Source organism: Myotis myotis, unplaced genomic scaffold (assembly GCF_014108235.1).
Source record: "Myotis myotis isolate mMyoMyo1 unplaced genomic scaffold, mMyoMyo1.p scaffold_m19_p_3, whole genome shotgun sequence".
Lineage (NCBI taxonomy): Eukaryota > Metazoa > Chordata > Mammalia > Chiroptera > Vespertilionidae > Myotis > Myotis myotis.
In genome coordinates this window covers 150901450-150915917 of record NW_023416335.1, presented here as the reverse complement: position 1 = coordinate 150915917, position 14468 = coordinate 150901450, and the positions used below count along the sequence as shown (strand labels likewise).

Below are 14468 nucleotides of genomic sequence, written 5' to 3'. Positions count from 1 at the left end.
GTATTCATCACTTTGAATATTTCTTGCCATTCCCTTCTGGCCTGCAAAGTTTCTGTTGAGAAATCAGCTGACAGTCGTATGGGTATTCCCTTGTAGGTAACTGAGTTTCTTTCTCTTGCTGTTTTTAAGATTCTCTCTTTATCTTTTGCTCTTGGCATTTTAATGATGATGTGTCTTGGTGTGGTCCTCTTTGGATTCCTTTTGTTTGGGGTTCTCCGCGCTTCTTGGACCTGTAAGTCCATTTCTTTCACCAGGTGGGGGAAGTTTTCTGTCATTATTTCTTCAAATAGGTTTTCAATATCTTGCTCTCTCTCATCTTCTGGCACCCCTATAATTCTGATGTTGGTATGCTTGAAGCTGTCCCAGAGGCTCCTTACACTATCCTCGCATTTTTGGATTCTTTTTTCATTTTGCTTTTCCGGTTGGGTGTTTTTTGCTTCCTCGCATTTCAAATCATTGACTTGATTCTTGCGCTCCTCTGGTCTGCTGTCGGGAGTCTGTATAATATTCGTTATTTCAGTCCTTGTATGCTTAATTTCTAGTTGGTTCCCCAATATAAGATCGAGGGTCTCATTAGTTTTCTTGTAGATCTCATTAAGTTTATCGGCGGCTTCTAAACAGTTCTTGAGAGACCTTAAAAGTGTGGTTCTGAACTCTATATCTTCCATTGACAATTTTGTCCTGTTTCTTTGTCTCCGCATTTTGTTATGCTTCCTTGGTGCACCCCCTAGTGGTCTTTGTTCGCAGTCTTATAGTTAAATCTTGATTGTTGTAGCTAATTCCAGGGAGGGTTTGACCTCCAGGCCAAGTGGCTATGAGAATCAGCTGTGTCTGCAGTGAGAGAACTTCTGTCCTCTAGGGAGGTGCTAATCTGGCCTTTGCCTGAGGCTATCCGGCAAATGCCTGTGTGCAGGGCTTGGGCGGGGCGGGTCGCACAGGATCAACAGGGTGGGCCGGAGAGAGCAGTTATGGCGGCTCTCAGTCCTGTCCCCAGGGGCTCTGCCTCTCTGAGTCCCAGCACCCGCTGCAAAGCTCTGAGAGAAAGCTGCACTCGCTCTGACCGAAGCCAGACAGGAAATTCGACATTTTTAAGTGTAAAAATATCTATGATGTTAACACCTTCAGCAAATTTGACATATGAAGTTTTGAAGCTTGCTGTCAATACAACAATATAACATACATATCAAATCGCATGTATATCAACATATGTGTTACTCCATCTTTTGAAAAAAAATCCGCATTATTGACTGGTACACCTAGTATTGCTATGACATATGTCTGATATTTTGCTGCCTGTGGATTCTTTTTAAGATTTTTATAGTTTCCCATCTTATGTTTAAGTCCTTTATCCATTTTGAGTTTATTTTTGAGTATGGTCTAAGTTAGTGGTCGAGTTCAGCATTCGCGCCAACCAGTGGTCCGTGAGGTCCAAAAGGTTGGTGACCGCTGGTTTAAGGAAACCTTTGGAGCAGTGGTTGGTGACTGCTGGTCTAGTTTCATTTTTTGCATGTATAAGTCCAATTTTCCCCACTCCATTTATTGAAGAAACCGTCTAGACTCCATTGTATGTTCTTGCCTCCTTTGTCTAATATTGAGTATTATGGCTTGGGTCGATTTCTGGGTTCTTTGTTCTGTTCCATTGGGCTATATGTCTGTTCCTGTGCCAGTATCAGGCAGTTTTGAGAACAGTGGCTTTGTAATACAGATTGATATTTGGTGTTGGGATCCCACCTACTTTGTTCTTCTTGCTCAGGATTGCTGTGGCTATTCGGGGGTCTTTTTTTATTCCATATGAATTTTTGAGGAGTTTGTTCTAGGTCTGTGAAATATGCTGTTGGTATTTTAATGGAGACTGATTGAATCTATAGATTGCTTTGGGTAGTATGGACATTTTAATGATGTTGTTTCTAACAATCCATGAACACGGTATATTCTTCCATTTGTTTATGTCTTCCTCTAGCTCTTTTTTTTTCAATGTCCTGTAGTTTTTTGAGTACAAGTCTTCTACCTCCTTAGTTAAGTTTATTCCTAGGTATCTTAATTTTTTTGTTGCAATGGCATTAGGATTATTTTTTAGTTTCTCTTTCTGTGAGTTCATTATTGGCATATAAAAAAGCCATAGATTTCTGGGTGTTAATTTTGTATCCTGCTGCATTGCCAAATTCATTTATTAAGTCTAGTAGTTTTTTGATGGACTCCTTAGGGTTTTCTATGTACAATATCATGTCAAATGACAGATTTACTTCTTCTTTTCCAATTTGGGTGCCTTTTATTTCTTCTTTTTGTCTGATTGCTATGGCTAGCACTTCCAGTACTATGTCAAACAGGAGTGGTGAGAGTGGGCATACCTGTCTTGTTCCTGTTCTTAGGGAAAATTATTCTACTATTTTCCCATTGAGTATGATGTTGGCTACTAGTATAGGTTTGTCATATAAGGCTTTTATTATGTTGAGGTATGATCCCTCTATTCCCACTGTGCTGAGAATTGTTATCAAGAAAGGGTGTTGGATTTTGTCAAATGCTTTTTATGTATCAACTAAGGCCCGGAGCACAGAATTCGTGAGCAGGTGCAGTCCCTTAAGCATGGTCTGCGATCGGGGCCATCTTCCCTGATTGCCTGCACCCGGCCTCGCCCCCCACCGCTGCCCATCCCGGTTCACCGTTCACCATTGGGTGATCAGTGCCTGCCGGCTGGGGGGAGGAACCAAGAGGTTGGCTGTTCTGCCTGCTCACCAGCCCTGCCCCCTGCCGCCACCAACCTCCAGTTTCCCATTTGCCATTGGGTGATCGGAGCCTAGTTGGCCGGGGAAAGGGACCTAGAGGTGGTCAGTTCACCTCATAGTGACTAGTCGAGTGGTCGTTCACTGTAAGGGTCAATTTGCATATTACCCTTTTATTATATAGGATAGAGGCCCAGTGCACAAGTGTGGGCCGGCGGGTCCGGCTAGCCGCTGTTGTTCTGGTCTTTGGTCATTCTGCCATTTCAGTTGCTGGGCTTTTATTATATAGGATTGATATGATTATGTGACTTTTATCCCTTAGTTTGTTTATGTGATGTATCATGTTTATTAATTTGCAGATTTTGTACCATTCTTGCATCCCTGGAATAAATTCCACTTGGTCATGGTGTATGATCTTTCTAATGTAATGCTGGTTCTGATTTGCTAGAATTTTGTTGAGGATTTTAACATCTATGTTCATCAGGGATATTGACCTGTAATTCTCTTTCTTTGTAGTGTCTTTATCTGGTTTTGGGGTTAGGGTAATGCTGGTTTCATAGTAAGAGCTTGGAAATGTTCCTTCCTCTTGAATTTTTTGGCATAATCTGAGGAGGATAGTTTTAGTTCTTCTTTAGATGTTTGGTAAAACTTCCCTGTGAAGCCGCCTGGCCCAGGGCTTTTGTTTGCTGAAAGCTTTTTTTAATTACTGCTTTAATTTCATTGGTAGTTATCAGCCTATTCAGGTTTTTTTATTTCTCCTGATTGAGATTTGTAAGGTCATATTTTTCTAGGAATATGTCCATTTCTTCTGGGTTGACCAGTTTGTTGGAATAGAGTTGTTCATAGTATTTTTTTTAAAATTCTTTGTGTTTCTGTGGGGTCTGTTATTTCATCTCTTTCATTTCTGATTTTGTTTATTTGGTCCTCTCTTTTTGCTTCTTGGTGAGCCTGGCTAGAAGTTCATCCATCTTGTTTATCCTTTCAAAGAACCAACTCTTGGTTTTATTGATTTTTTGTTGTTGTTGTTGTTTCTATGTAGTTTATTTCCGCTCTGATCTTTATTATTTCCTTCCTTCTGCTTACACTGGGCGTTTCTTGTTTCTCTTTCTAATTTTTTAAGTTGTTGGGTTAGATAATTTAAGTACCATTTTTCTTGTTTTTTGAGGTAGGCCTGTAGAGCTATGAGCTTCCCTCTCAGGACTGCTTTCACTGTGTCCCATAGATTTTGGATTCTTGTATTTCATTGTCATTTGTTTCCAGGATGCTTTTGATCTCTCTGGTAACCCAGTCATTGTTTAATAACATGCTATTTAGCCTCCAAGTGTTTGATTTTTTTCAGTTTTTATTGTAGTTGATTTCTAATTTGATGCCATTCTGCTCTGAGAAGATGCTTGATATGATTTCTGTCTTCTTTAATTTGAAGAGACTTTCCCTGTGTCCCAATATGTGGTCTTTCAAAATATCTTGTGTGCACTTGAGAAGAATGTATATTCCGTAGCTTTGGGGTGAAATGTTCCTAATATGTCAATTAAGTCCATCTAATCTAGTGAGTCATTTAGGATTGCTGTTTCTTTGTTGATTTTTTGTCTAGAGGATTTACTCAGTGATGTCAGTGGGGTATTAAAGTCTCCTAATATGATTGTATTGCTGTTGATCTCTCCCTTGATATCTTCCAGAAGTTTTTTTTGTTTTTGGGTGGTCCTGCATTGGGTGCATATATGTTTACCAGAGTTATATCCTCTTGTTGTATCAATCCCTTTAGTATTATGAAGTGGCCATTTTTATCTCTTGTTATGGCCTTCACTTTGTCAGATATAAGTATTGCTACCCCAGCTTTTTTTTCTATTTTTCCATCTCTTCACTATCAGTCTGTATGAATCCCTTGGTCTGAGGTGGGTCTCTTGTAGACAACATATATATGGGTCATGTTTTCTTATTCATTCAGGCACTCGATGTCTTTTGATTGGAGCATTTAATCCATTTAGGTTTAAGGTTATTATTGATAGGTACTTCTTTATAGCCATTTTTATTCTTTAGGGCTGTGTTCTTTCTTCCCTTTTTATTTGTTCTTTTTACAGCAGTCCCTTTAAAACTTCTTGCATTGCTGGCTTGATAGTGATAAACTCCCTTAGCCGTTTTTGGTCTTTGAAGCTCCTGATTTCCACTTCAATTTTGCATGCTAGCCTTGCTGGATAGAGTATTACTGGATTGAGTCCCTTTGCTTTGCATGACTTTGTATACTTCTTTCCATTCCTTTCTGGCCTGATGTGTTTCTGTTGAGAAATCATTAGACAATCTAATGGGAGATCCCTTGTAGGTACCTCTCTGTTTCTCTTTTGCAGCATTTAAGATTCTCTTTTTGTCATTAACGTTTGCCATTGTAATTATCACGTGTCTTGGTGTGGGTCTTTTTTGCTTCATCTTGTTTGGGACTCCCTATGCTTCTGTGACTTCTTTCTTCTCCAAATCGGAAGTTTTCTGTCATTATTTCTTCAAATAGGTTTTCTATTCATTCCTCTTCTTGTTCTCTGGCACCCCTATTATATGTATGTCGCTTTGTTTCATGTTGTCCCAAATCTCCCTTAGGCTCTCCTCCTGCTTTCTAATTTTTTTCTCCAGTTGCTGTTCAGTTTAGGTGTGTTTTACTTCCCTGTCTTCTAACTCGCTAATTTGGTCCTCCTCTCCTAGTCTATTGTTGAAACCTTCCATTGTGGTTTTATATTGTAGCTATATCATTTTTTATTTCCTCTTGATTCTTACATAAGTTGTTGAATTTCTCATCCAGCCGGTTTAGGAACTGTATGACCCTTACTTTGAATTCTTTTTCTGACATATTGAATGTCTCTGTTTCATTCAATTCCTTTTCTGGCCATTCCTTCTTTTCCCCCCGCCTTTGGGGCTTGTTCTTTGTCTCCCCATTTTTGCTCTCACCAGAGTGCCAAGGCGCCTAGTCACTGCACGGGGCCTGTGGCTGAGGAGAGGAGCGCACTCAGGGCTCAGAGGAGCCTGTGGCCAGGGAGGCTGGGGTCCCAGTGTCTGTGGGTCTGCAGATGAGGTAGCAGTTCTTTGGCCTGAGTGGCTGTAGTGTCCGGGATGGTGTCTGAGCTTAGTCTGGGTGGTGGTGATGCTGGGCTCCTAGTCATAGCAGCTCTCCCCTTCAAGATGGTGTGTTTTCTGAGCTAGAGCCAGCAGCCCTGGGAGTGCTTGCAGCCATAGCAGGGGCTCCCTATCTAGTACAGTCTGGTCTGCCAACCCCTGAGACTCCTGCCGGATCTGTCACACACACCACACGTCCACATACTCCCCTTTCACTCCCTCCCTCACTCTCACTCTGTCCCACATTACCGTCCTGCCGGCCTCCATCTTGACTCCCTTTTGCAAATTTCTTTAATGTGTAGCCTAAGAAAAGGCAACTGGTTTCTCATATTTGCTTCTGATCTGTTATGTTGTGTTTTGGTTGAAATACATAAAAAAATTTAGTCTTATACAGATAATGTAGTCAAAACAGGGAAAAGTATTCTTTAAAAATCTTTATTGTTGAAAATAATACATAGGTCCTCCTATTTCCCCCATTAACCTCTTCCAGCCCGCTCCCATCCTCCTTCCTCCTCCCCCCAGGCCCTCAGCACCCCATTGTCTGTGTCCACAGGTTATGCCTATATGCATACAAGCTCATTGGTTGATCTCTTCCCACCCACCCTCCCTTGCCTTCCCTACCAGGTTCAACAATATGACACTGGGTCTATTTTTGAGCAACAGTTTATTTGGTTCATTAGATTCCACATATGAGTGAGATCATATGATACTTATCTTTCTTTGACTGACTTATTTCAGGGAAAAGTATTTTAGTACTCAGATAATTGTAGTTATTCTTTGATACCACATTAAAATCCTACAAGTAGTAGTTTCTTAAAGATTAGTTGCAATGTGGAATTTGAAACCATGTCTAAACTTTTTCATACTCAGCCTTTAAAATCCATTGGTCTGTTTTGCACTAGAATGGATTTTTTACCTGTGCAAGATTTTGTAACTTATGCAGCTGTCATTTGGAAGATATTGCCTTACTGGTTATGTAGGTCTTCCAAATGTTGACACATTTTATTAAGTCATACCCAAAAGTCATATTCATTAATATCACACCAGTCTCATTGCAAGGGGTTTTCAAGTTACTGTGAAGCTGTCAAGCTCATAGTTATGAATACAAGTTTTTAAAAATTCTACTTATTACTTGAAAGTTTGAATTTTATCATTAGTAATATATGGTCAGTTGTTTTTCTTGAGTCTGACATCCTTACTTTATTCACTTGTTCAGAAAATGTCCATGAAATAGCCACATCTGAATTTTTTGTCATTTGTCCATCTAAAAATAGTGTTCCATTTTTAAAAATTGCTAATTCACTCTTTTGATGATACTTTAAAAAAATTATTAAAAAACACATTTATAAATGTAAAAAAAACAAACAAAAAGAGAATGTAGCAAAATATTAACCATGATTATCTTAGAGTGGTGGGGAAATGGTAATTTTTTTCCTTTTACTTTTCTGTAATGAATAATACTTTTTTGTTATGCAGTATAGTTTAAAGTGTTATGCAATGTATGGTAATTATAAGAGTCAGATGAATGTGAATTATTAAGAATAGTTAGTTATGTTCTCTATTTTTCTTATTAGAATTTAGGTCCTGAATATGAAGATATATTTAACATGTCATTACAGTGGATTTTTGAAAATGGAAAAGATGTTGGAATAAGGTAAAGGACTTAATTTCTACTTTGATCATTTTGTAGTATAAGAAGTGATTTTACTTCTAAATTCTCCCTTTATTTTTAAATAGGTGTGTTGGCTATGGCCCTGATGAACAATTGACAAATGTAACTGATGTGCAGTTTTTACAATCCACAAGACCACTAATGTCTTTTTGGTGTCGTTTTCGGCGCGCTTTTATTACTGTCACCCACAGGTTATTGTTGTTATGTTTAGGTAAGTTGTTAGGATGACAAAGAAGATACATTGTATTTTATAATTTTTGTGCCTGTATTTCACCAAATGCTAGGATTGATAATTTATTTCATTATAAATCACATCCAAAACTCCTCTAAGATATAATAATATTGAGGTTTTTAAAAATAATGTCAGCATCAGTTTAGAAAACAGTACTCAGGTATAAGTGCATAGATGGAAATCTACTTTAAAATAGAACTGGAAAATATAAAAATTAAGGTTAGTTTTTAAAAATAAAATATAAATATTTTAAGTAAAATATAAATATGGCAAGGTATGTATGTTTATTAAAATTATTTTTTATTTTAAAAATATTACCTGAATTAAAATTTTCATTTAGGTTCCTAGATTTTATATGAGTATTTTGATTGAAAATAGGAATTTATGAGATTATTTTTCTGTCCAAGTCCCTCAAGAATAAGTTAATTTACCTAAAAAGTAAGATATAGTATGTTTAATCCCAATAGACTCACTTTTCTAGTAGTTTAAAGCTGCAAAAGAAAAAAGTGTGTGAAACAGTTTTTATTTTGTTTTCAAAAAATTAATAGCTAGAATTTAAATGTTGCACTTATTAACAAATTTTTAAAACATTGAAAAAAAACATAAAAATTAAAAAGAAAAGTTCAGTTGTCAACATAACAAAAGAAGTGAGATTAAGTTAAACTCTGGATTATGTTTAATATTAAAATTTTCTATATTGTTTTAATTATGTAGCTAATTCAACCCACTCTCTTGAAGGCACATTCCATTATCCCATTACGGCAGTTAAAATAATCACTGTAGAAACTGTCATGAGTTTTCTTTTCTTGTTTTTCACAATAAATGTTACTGAATGCCATTGACCACAAATTTTTAAAATGCAAAATATATGAATATTGCAGGTGTAGTGATGGTTTGTGTTGTTCTGCGTTACATGAAATATCGCTGGACAAAAGAGGAAGAGGAAACAAGACAGATGTATGATATGGTGATAAAGATTATAGGTATAGTATTTTTAGAAATCTAAACTATTGCCATGGTCAGTGGTTAGAGCATTGTCTCGGGCACCGAAGGGTTTCGGGTTTTATTCCCAGTCAAGGGCGATGGGTTGTGTGTTTGCTCCCTCCCCACCCCCTGTTGGGGCATGTGCAGGAAGCAACCAGTTCATGTGTCTCTCTTACATCGATTTCTCTCTCTCTCTCTCTCTCTCTCTCTCTCCTCTCCTCTCTCTCTCCTCTCTCTCTCTCTCTCTCCCTCCCTCCTCCTCTCCTCCCTCCCCCTTTCTCCCCCTCCCCCCTTCTCTCCCCTTCCCCCTCCCTCCCTTTCTTCCACTCTGAAAAGCAATGGAAAAATATCCTCAGGTGAGGATTAACAAAAAAGTACAAATTAAAAAAAATCTAAACTATTTCTAGAATAGTCATTACGTGATAAACTATAACATGATAACCAGTGATTGATTCATTTGTAAATGTGTTGATTTATTTTCAGATGTTTTACGAAGTCATAATGAAGCTTGCCAGGAAAACAAAGATTTACAACCTTTCATGCCTATTCCACATGTTCGAGATTCCTTAATACTGCCTCATGACAGGTGTGTTCAAAGCATTATGAGTTAAAGTAAATAAGAATGTTGGTGTTTTCTGTAGTTGTGAAAAATTATTGCGAGTTGTGACCCTTCTCAACTAAACCTGTTTTACTCTGCAGGCTTTATTTTTGTACTTGAAACTCTTCTTTCTAAGTTCTCTTCTGTTACCTTCCTGATTTTGAGTGGCAAAATAAACAATTAGGTTTCTAAATCATTCTCATTCTGTTACATCTGATTCTTTTTTGTCAATTTCTACCTTATTTCCTTTACTTTCATCTTGATAAAGAAACAGAGATAGTAGCCAGTGAAGTTTTATTGGTTATATTTTTAAATACTTAATCTTGTTAACAAAGCTTTTAAAATAAGAGAACCAATAACTTCTTGAAAATAATTATGATGCCATATGCTAAAGCAGCTTTCTTAACCCTAGTAACACATTAAGGTCCAGTGGAAATTTTAGGGAGGAAAACATACTGATGCTTATGGTCTACCTCTAGAGTTTGAAATTCAGTAAATCTGAGGTGAGTGAAGTTTAGGCAACTAAATCTTTTTTGAAAAACACTTTAAGAACAGCCAGAATTAACAATAACACTACCTTCAGTTATTACTATTTGAAAAAATGATAAGCCAAGATGATAATCATTTTGTTGATATAATAGGAAAAGAATGAAGAAAGTCTGGGATAGAGCCGTTGACTTCCTTGCTGCTAACGAGTCTAGAGTTCGTACAGAAACACGAAGAATAGGTGGTGCAGATTTTCTAGTTTGGCGGTGGATCCAGCCTTCTGCATCCTGTGACAAAATATTAGTAATACCTTCAAAAGTATGGCAAGGTCAAGGTATGTATTTTTAAACAACAAAAAATACAAGCATAAATTTGTTTCATTATTTCCAATTACAACTCTTATGTTATTTAAAATAGTACAATTGAGCAAGGTATGAAAGCAAAGCTCCCCTTCCAGTTTCATCCCATAGAAGGAATTAGTGTTAGCTCCTTATATGTCCTTCCACTTTCTCCTGGCTTTTAAAAACTTAAATGATTTGTCTTTTCTGTAATAGAATACTATACACATTAATTTTTTCCCTTTTTCACTTAAAGTAACTTAGTTGTTAAAGATTTAATTGCATTTTCCTCTAATTTTTTTATGCAGATAAGACACATATGCTTTCTATATGTATATATGTTTTACATATATAATGCTGTATATATAAGACATATTAAATGGAATCATAAGTTTTTAATTGCTCCTTTTTCCAGTTTTTACTTGCCTGCATATCCCCCATGCCAAGTAGCTTTTCTGAGCATCTCTATATATATTTTTTAATGCTGGCATAGTTACCAAAGCGTGTATATGTAAGTATATAGGAGGGTTTGGTGATTGGTTGTCTTATATAACCAAACCTCTACTAGTGATAGCTGTTACCTCACTTGAATTTTTTGTATCTTAATGGTTAGTGGAAAAATTATATCTTATGGTTAGTTTAATTTGCATTTCAGGACGAGTAGTGAGTTGAGTTTCTTTTAACCTTGTTGGATAAAAGCACATTTATCAATGTTTGCTAAGCATAGCTTTTATGGGAAAGATCAGTAAATTATTTTGAAATTACAATAAGATCCCATTTTTTCTAATTTTCACTGTTAAAAGAGTTTGAATAATAAGCTTAATATAATCATGGCATAAATATGAAGCTTTGACTTTGCCAAAGATGGCACTAAACAATAAACTATTTGGGGTTTTTTGTTTTGTTTTCTTAAAATATATTTTTGATTTCAGAGAGGAAGGGAGAGGGAGAGAGAGAGAAACATCAATGATGAGAGAGAATCATTGATTGGCTGCCTCCTTCACGCCCCCTACTGGGAACCAAGCCCACAACCTAAGCATGTGCCCTTGACTAGAATCAAACCCAGGACCCTTCAGTCCATAGACTGATGCTCTATCCACTGAGCCAAACCAGCGAGAGCTAAACTATTTGTTTTAAAGGGTGCATGCAGAAGGGCCCTTTGACAGTGGAAACAATTCAAAGCCAGTCAGATCTTATTACCTTAATGCCTGGTTATAAAGGTGTGGAGTCTTAGCCTGATTTCTTCATAGAACTAGCAATTAGTACTCATGTATGCCTTTGAGGTTCTTGAAAAGGCCATTATTTTGTTCATAGGAATTTTTTAAAAAATGTTATAGTTTGTCTTTTTTAAAGGTGAGATTTTCAAGACAAATCTAGACAGTTTCTTGCCCAAATAATAATCCATATTGTTCTTACATATTTATAGTAGTACTAGAGGCACGGTGCATGATATTTGTGCATGGAGGGGGGGTTCCCTCAGCTCAGCTTGCACCCACTCCAATCGGGGACTCCTTGGGGGATGTCTGACCACCCAGAGATTGGGTCTAAATCAATGGTCGGGCACCCCTCTCACAATCTGGGACCACTGGCTCCTAACCACTCACCTGCCTGCCTGCCTGATTGCCCCTAACCCCTCTGCCTGTCTGTCTGATTGCCCCTAACCTCTCTGCCTGCCTGGTCACCCCTAACTGCCTCTGCCTGCCTGCCTCATTGCCCCTAACTGCCTTCCCCTGCCGGCCTGATCTTGCCCCCAAGTGCCCTCCCCTGCCGGCCTGATCTTGCCCCAACTGCCCTCCCCTGCCAGCCTGATTTCACCCCTAACTGCTCTCCCTGGCTGGCCTGATTGCCCCTAACTGCTCTCCCCGGCCGGCCTGATCTCGCTTCCAACTGTCCTCCCCTGCAGGCCTGATCTTGCCCCCAACTGCCCTCTTCTTCTGGCCAATTTGGGTTCTGATTGGTCAGTTTCTATGCCAGTCAGTGCCAAAAGCTCCACCTCCTAGGCAGCCATTGGCTCCTTATATTCACCCAGATTTGGTTCTGATTGGTCAGTTTCTATGCCAGTTAGCGTCAAAAGCTCCACCTCCTAGGCAGCCATTGGCTCCTTACAATCAGATTTGGTTCTGATTGGTCAGTTTCTATGCCAGTCAGCGTCTTTGGGCCTGTCAAACGGGCCTGATCAGAAAGGCAAGGCTGATCAGCAGCCCCTGTGGAGGCCTGGAGAGAAATGGAGGCGTGGCTGTTGGCCAGAGAAAGAGAGGCAAGTTCTGATCAATGGCTGCCACAGAGGCTATGGATCAGACCCTGCCCCTCTCTCTGCAGGCCTCTCTCTGGGCCTGATCCTAGCCCGCTAGGCAGTCAGTGCTGGGTCATGGCGCCCACAGCTGCCCCAGTCAGTGCTGGGTCGCCACGGCTACCCAGCACTGACTTCAGGTCTGATCAAGCCTTCGGTCATTAAGACCCTGGCTCTTTATTATATAGACTAGAGGCCCAGTGCACAAAAATTTGTGCACACGGGGGGAACAGGGGTCCCTCAGCCCAGCCTGTGCCCTGTTGCAGTCTGGGACCCCTCGGGAGATAATGACCTGCTGGCTTAGGCCTGCTCCTGGATGGCAGAGGACAGGCCCAATCCCTAGGTGCAGCCCCTGGCCGGGCTCAGAGCAGGGCCGATTGGGGAGTTGGGGCGCCTTCCCCTGTCATGCACAGAGCAGGGCAGATTGGGAGGTTGCGATGCCACACCATGGAGGCTTGGAGCAGGAGCCCCTCTGTGTTGATCTCTCAGGCTCCTGCCCTCCACTGCATGCTGTACTCTCCCTTGAGCTATGGCCAGGATGGGGGTGCTGCTTGCAAGCCGGGCTTTCCTGCTCTCGGATCGCCATGGCGACCGGGGAGCAGGCCCAGCTGGGGGCTGCCCACAGGCCAGGTTTTCCCCGCTCCCAGGTCTCCATGGCAACCGAGAGCAGGCCCAGCTTGGAGCTGCCCGCAGGCAGGGCTTGCTCTCCTGTTCCCGGATCCCCATGGCGACCGGGGAGCAGGCCCAGCTGGGGGCTGCCCACAGGCCAGGCTTGCTTTCCTGCTCCCGGATGACCATGGCAACTGGAGAGCAGGCAATGTTTGGGGCTGCCCGCAGGCCAGGCTTGCTTTCCTGCTCCTGGATCCTCATGGTGACTGGGGAGAAGGCGCAGCTGGGGGCTGCCCGCAGGCTGGGCTTGCTTTCCTGCTCCCGGATCAGGCCCAGCTGGGGGCTGTCCTCAGGCTGGGCTTGCTTTCCTGCTGCTGGATCAGGCGCAGCTGGGGGCTGCCTACAGGCCGCACTTTTCTACTTACCGATGGCCAGATCACCACAGCAACCCAGGGCCCAGCGGCACTTTCCTGCTCTCTAATAGTCATAGGGTCCTGGCTGGGGGCAGGGCTTAGCAGTGCAGGGCTTAGGCGGCATGGGGATCCCGGCTGGGGGCTCAGGTGGCACACATGGGTCCCGGCTGGTGGGCGGGGCTTATGCCCCACTGCCCAGGGCTGCACATGGTGCCCGGATGGCAGGTCGTGCTGTCCCGCCCTGCCTGTACTATAGGATAGAGGCCTGGTGCACGGGTGGGGGCCTGCTGGTTTGCCCTGAAAATGCCCCGGATCAGGGTCGGGGTCCCGCTTGGGTGCCTGGCCAGCCTGGATGAGAGGCTGAAGGCTGTTTGCAACTGGTCACACCCCCTTCAGGGTGGGGGTGCCCACTGGGGTGCCTGGCCAGTCTGGGTGAGGGCCTGAGAGCCATTTTCAGGCTGGAGGGCAACTTAAGCTCCCAGCCTCTCCTTTTTTTCTTTTTTTTTTTATTCTGGGATTTATTTACCTTCTATAGCTGTCACTGGAGCTGAGAACCGGCTCCAGCTCTGAGGGCTGAAATCAGGTTTCTGAGTCTGTTTGGCTTCTATAATTGAAACTCTGTTGCCATCACAGCAGCTCTAAGCTCTGAGGCCGACGCTGGCTGAAAGCAGGTCTCTGGAGCTTGTTTAGCTTCTATAATTGCAACATAGTTGCTTAGAGTGCAGCTCAGAGGCTGGCCGCGGCAGGCCGAGAATGTTGGCTTCCTCCGTCACTGGAGCAAGCAAGCCTCCTTCTCACTTCAGCTGCGTGGCTGCCGGCCGCCATCTTGGTTGGCAGTTAATTTGCATATCCTGCTGATTAGCCAATGGGAAGGGTGTCAGGTTTATGGTCAATTTGCATGTTTCTCTTTTATTAGATAGGATGATTTACTTTAAGTGTGTTAAATTGGATGCTCTATAAACTCTTAAGATTTAAAACCTCAGACTGTTATTTTTACTCTGTCATTTTCTTTAGGAAAGACTGTTCAAAT

The 14468-nt window shown here is 41.2% G+C and overlaps 1 protein-coding gene across 4 annotated transcripts in view; it reads left to right on the top strand.

Moving 5' to 3' along the window:
- Positions 1-14468, top strand: part of LEMD3 (LEM domain containing 3) — a 90419-nt gene that overhangs the window by 62547 nt on the left and 13404 nt on the right. For all 4 annotated transcript variants that reach the window (XR_004965855.1, XR_004965856.1, XM_036297955.1 and 1 more), the window contains exons 5-9: positions 7391-7470; positions 7554-7699; positions 8602-8703; positions 9188-9290; positions 9944-10122. Coding sequence is in view for 2 of the 4 variants with exons in the window: in XM_036297955.1 (XP_036153848.1) it covers positions 7391-7470; positions 7554-7699; positions 8602-8703; positions 9188-9290; positions 9944-10122 (610 nt within the window). In the remaining 2 variants the exon portion in view is untranslated. The remainder of the gene's footprint in view (positions 1-7390; positions 7471-7553; positions 7700-8601; positions 8704-9187; positions 9291-9943; positions 10123-14468) is intronic.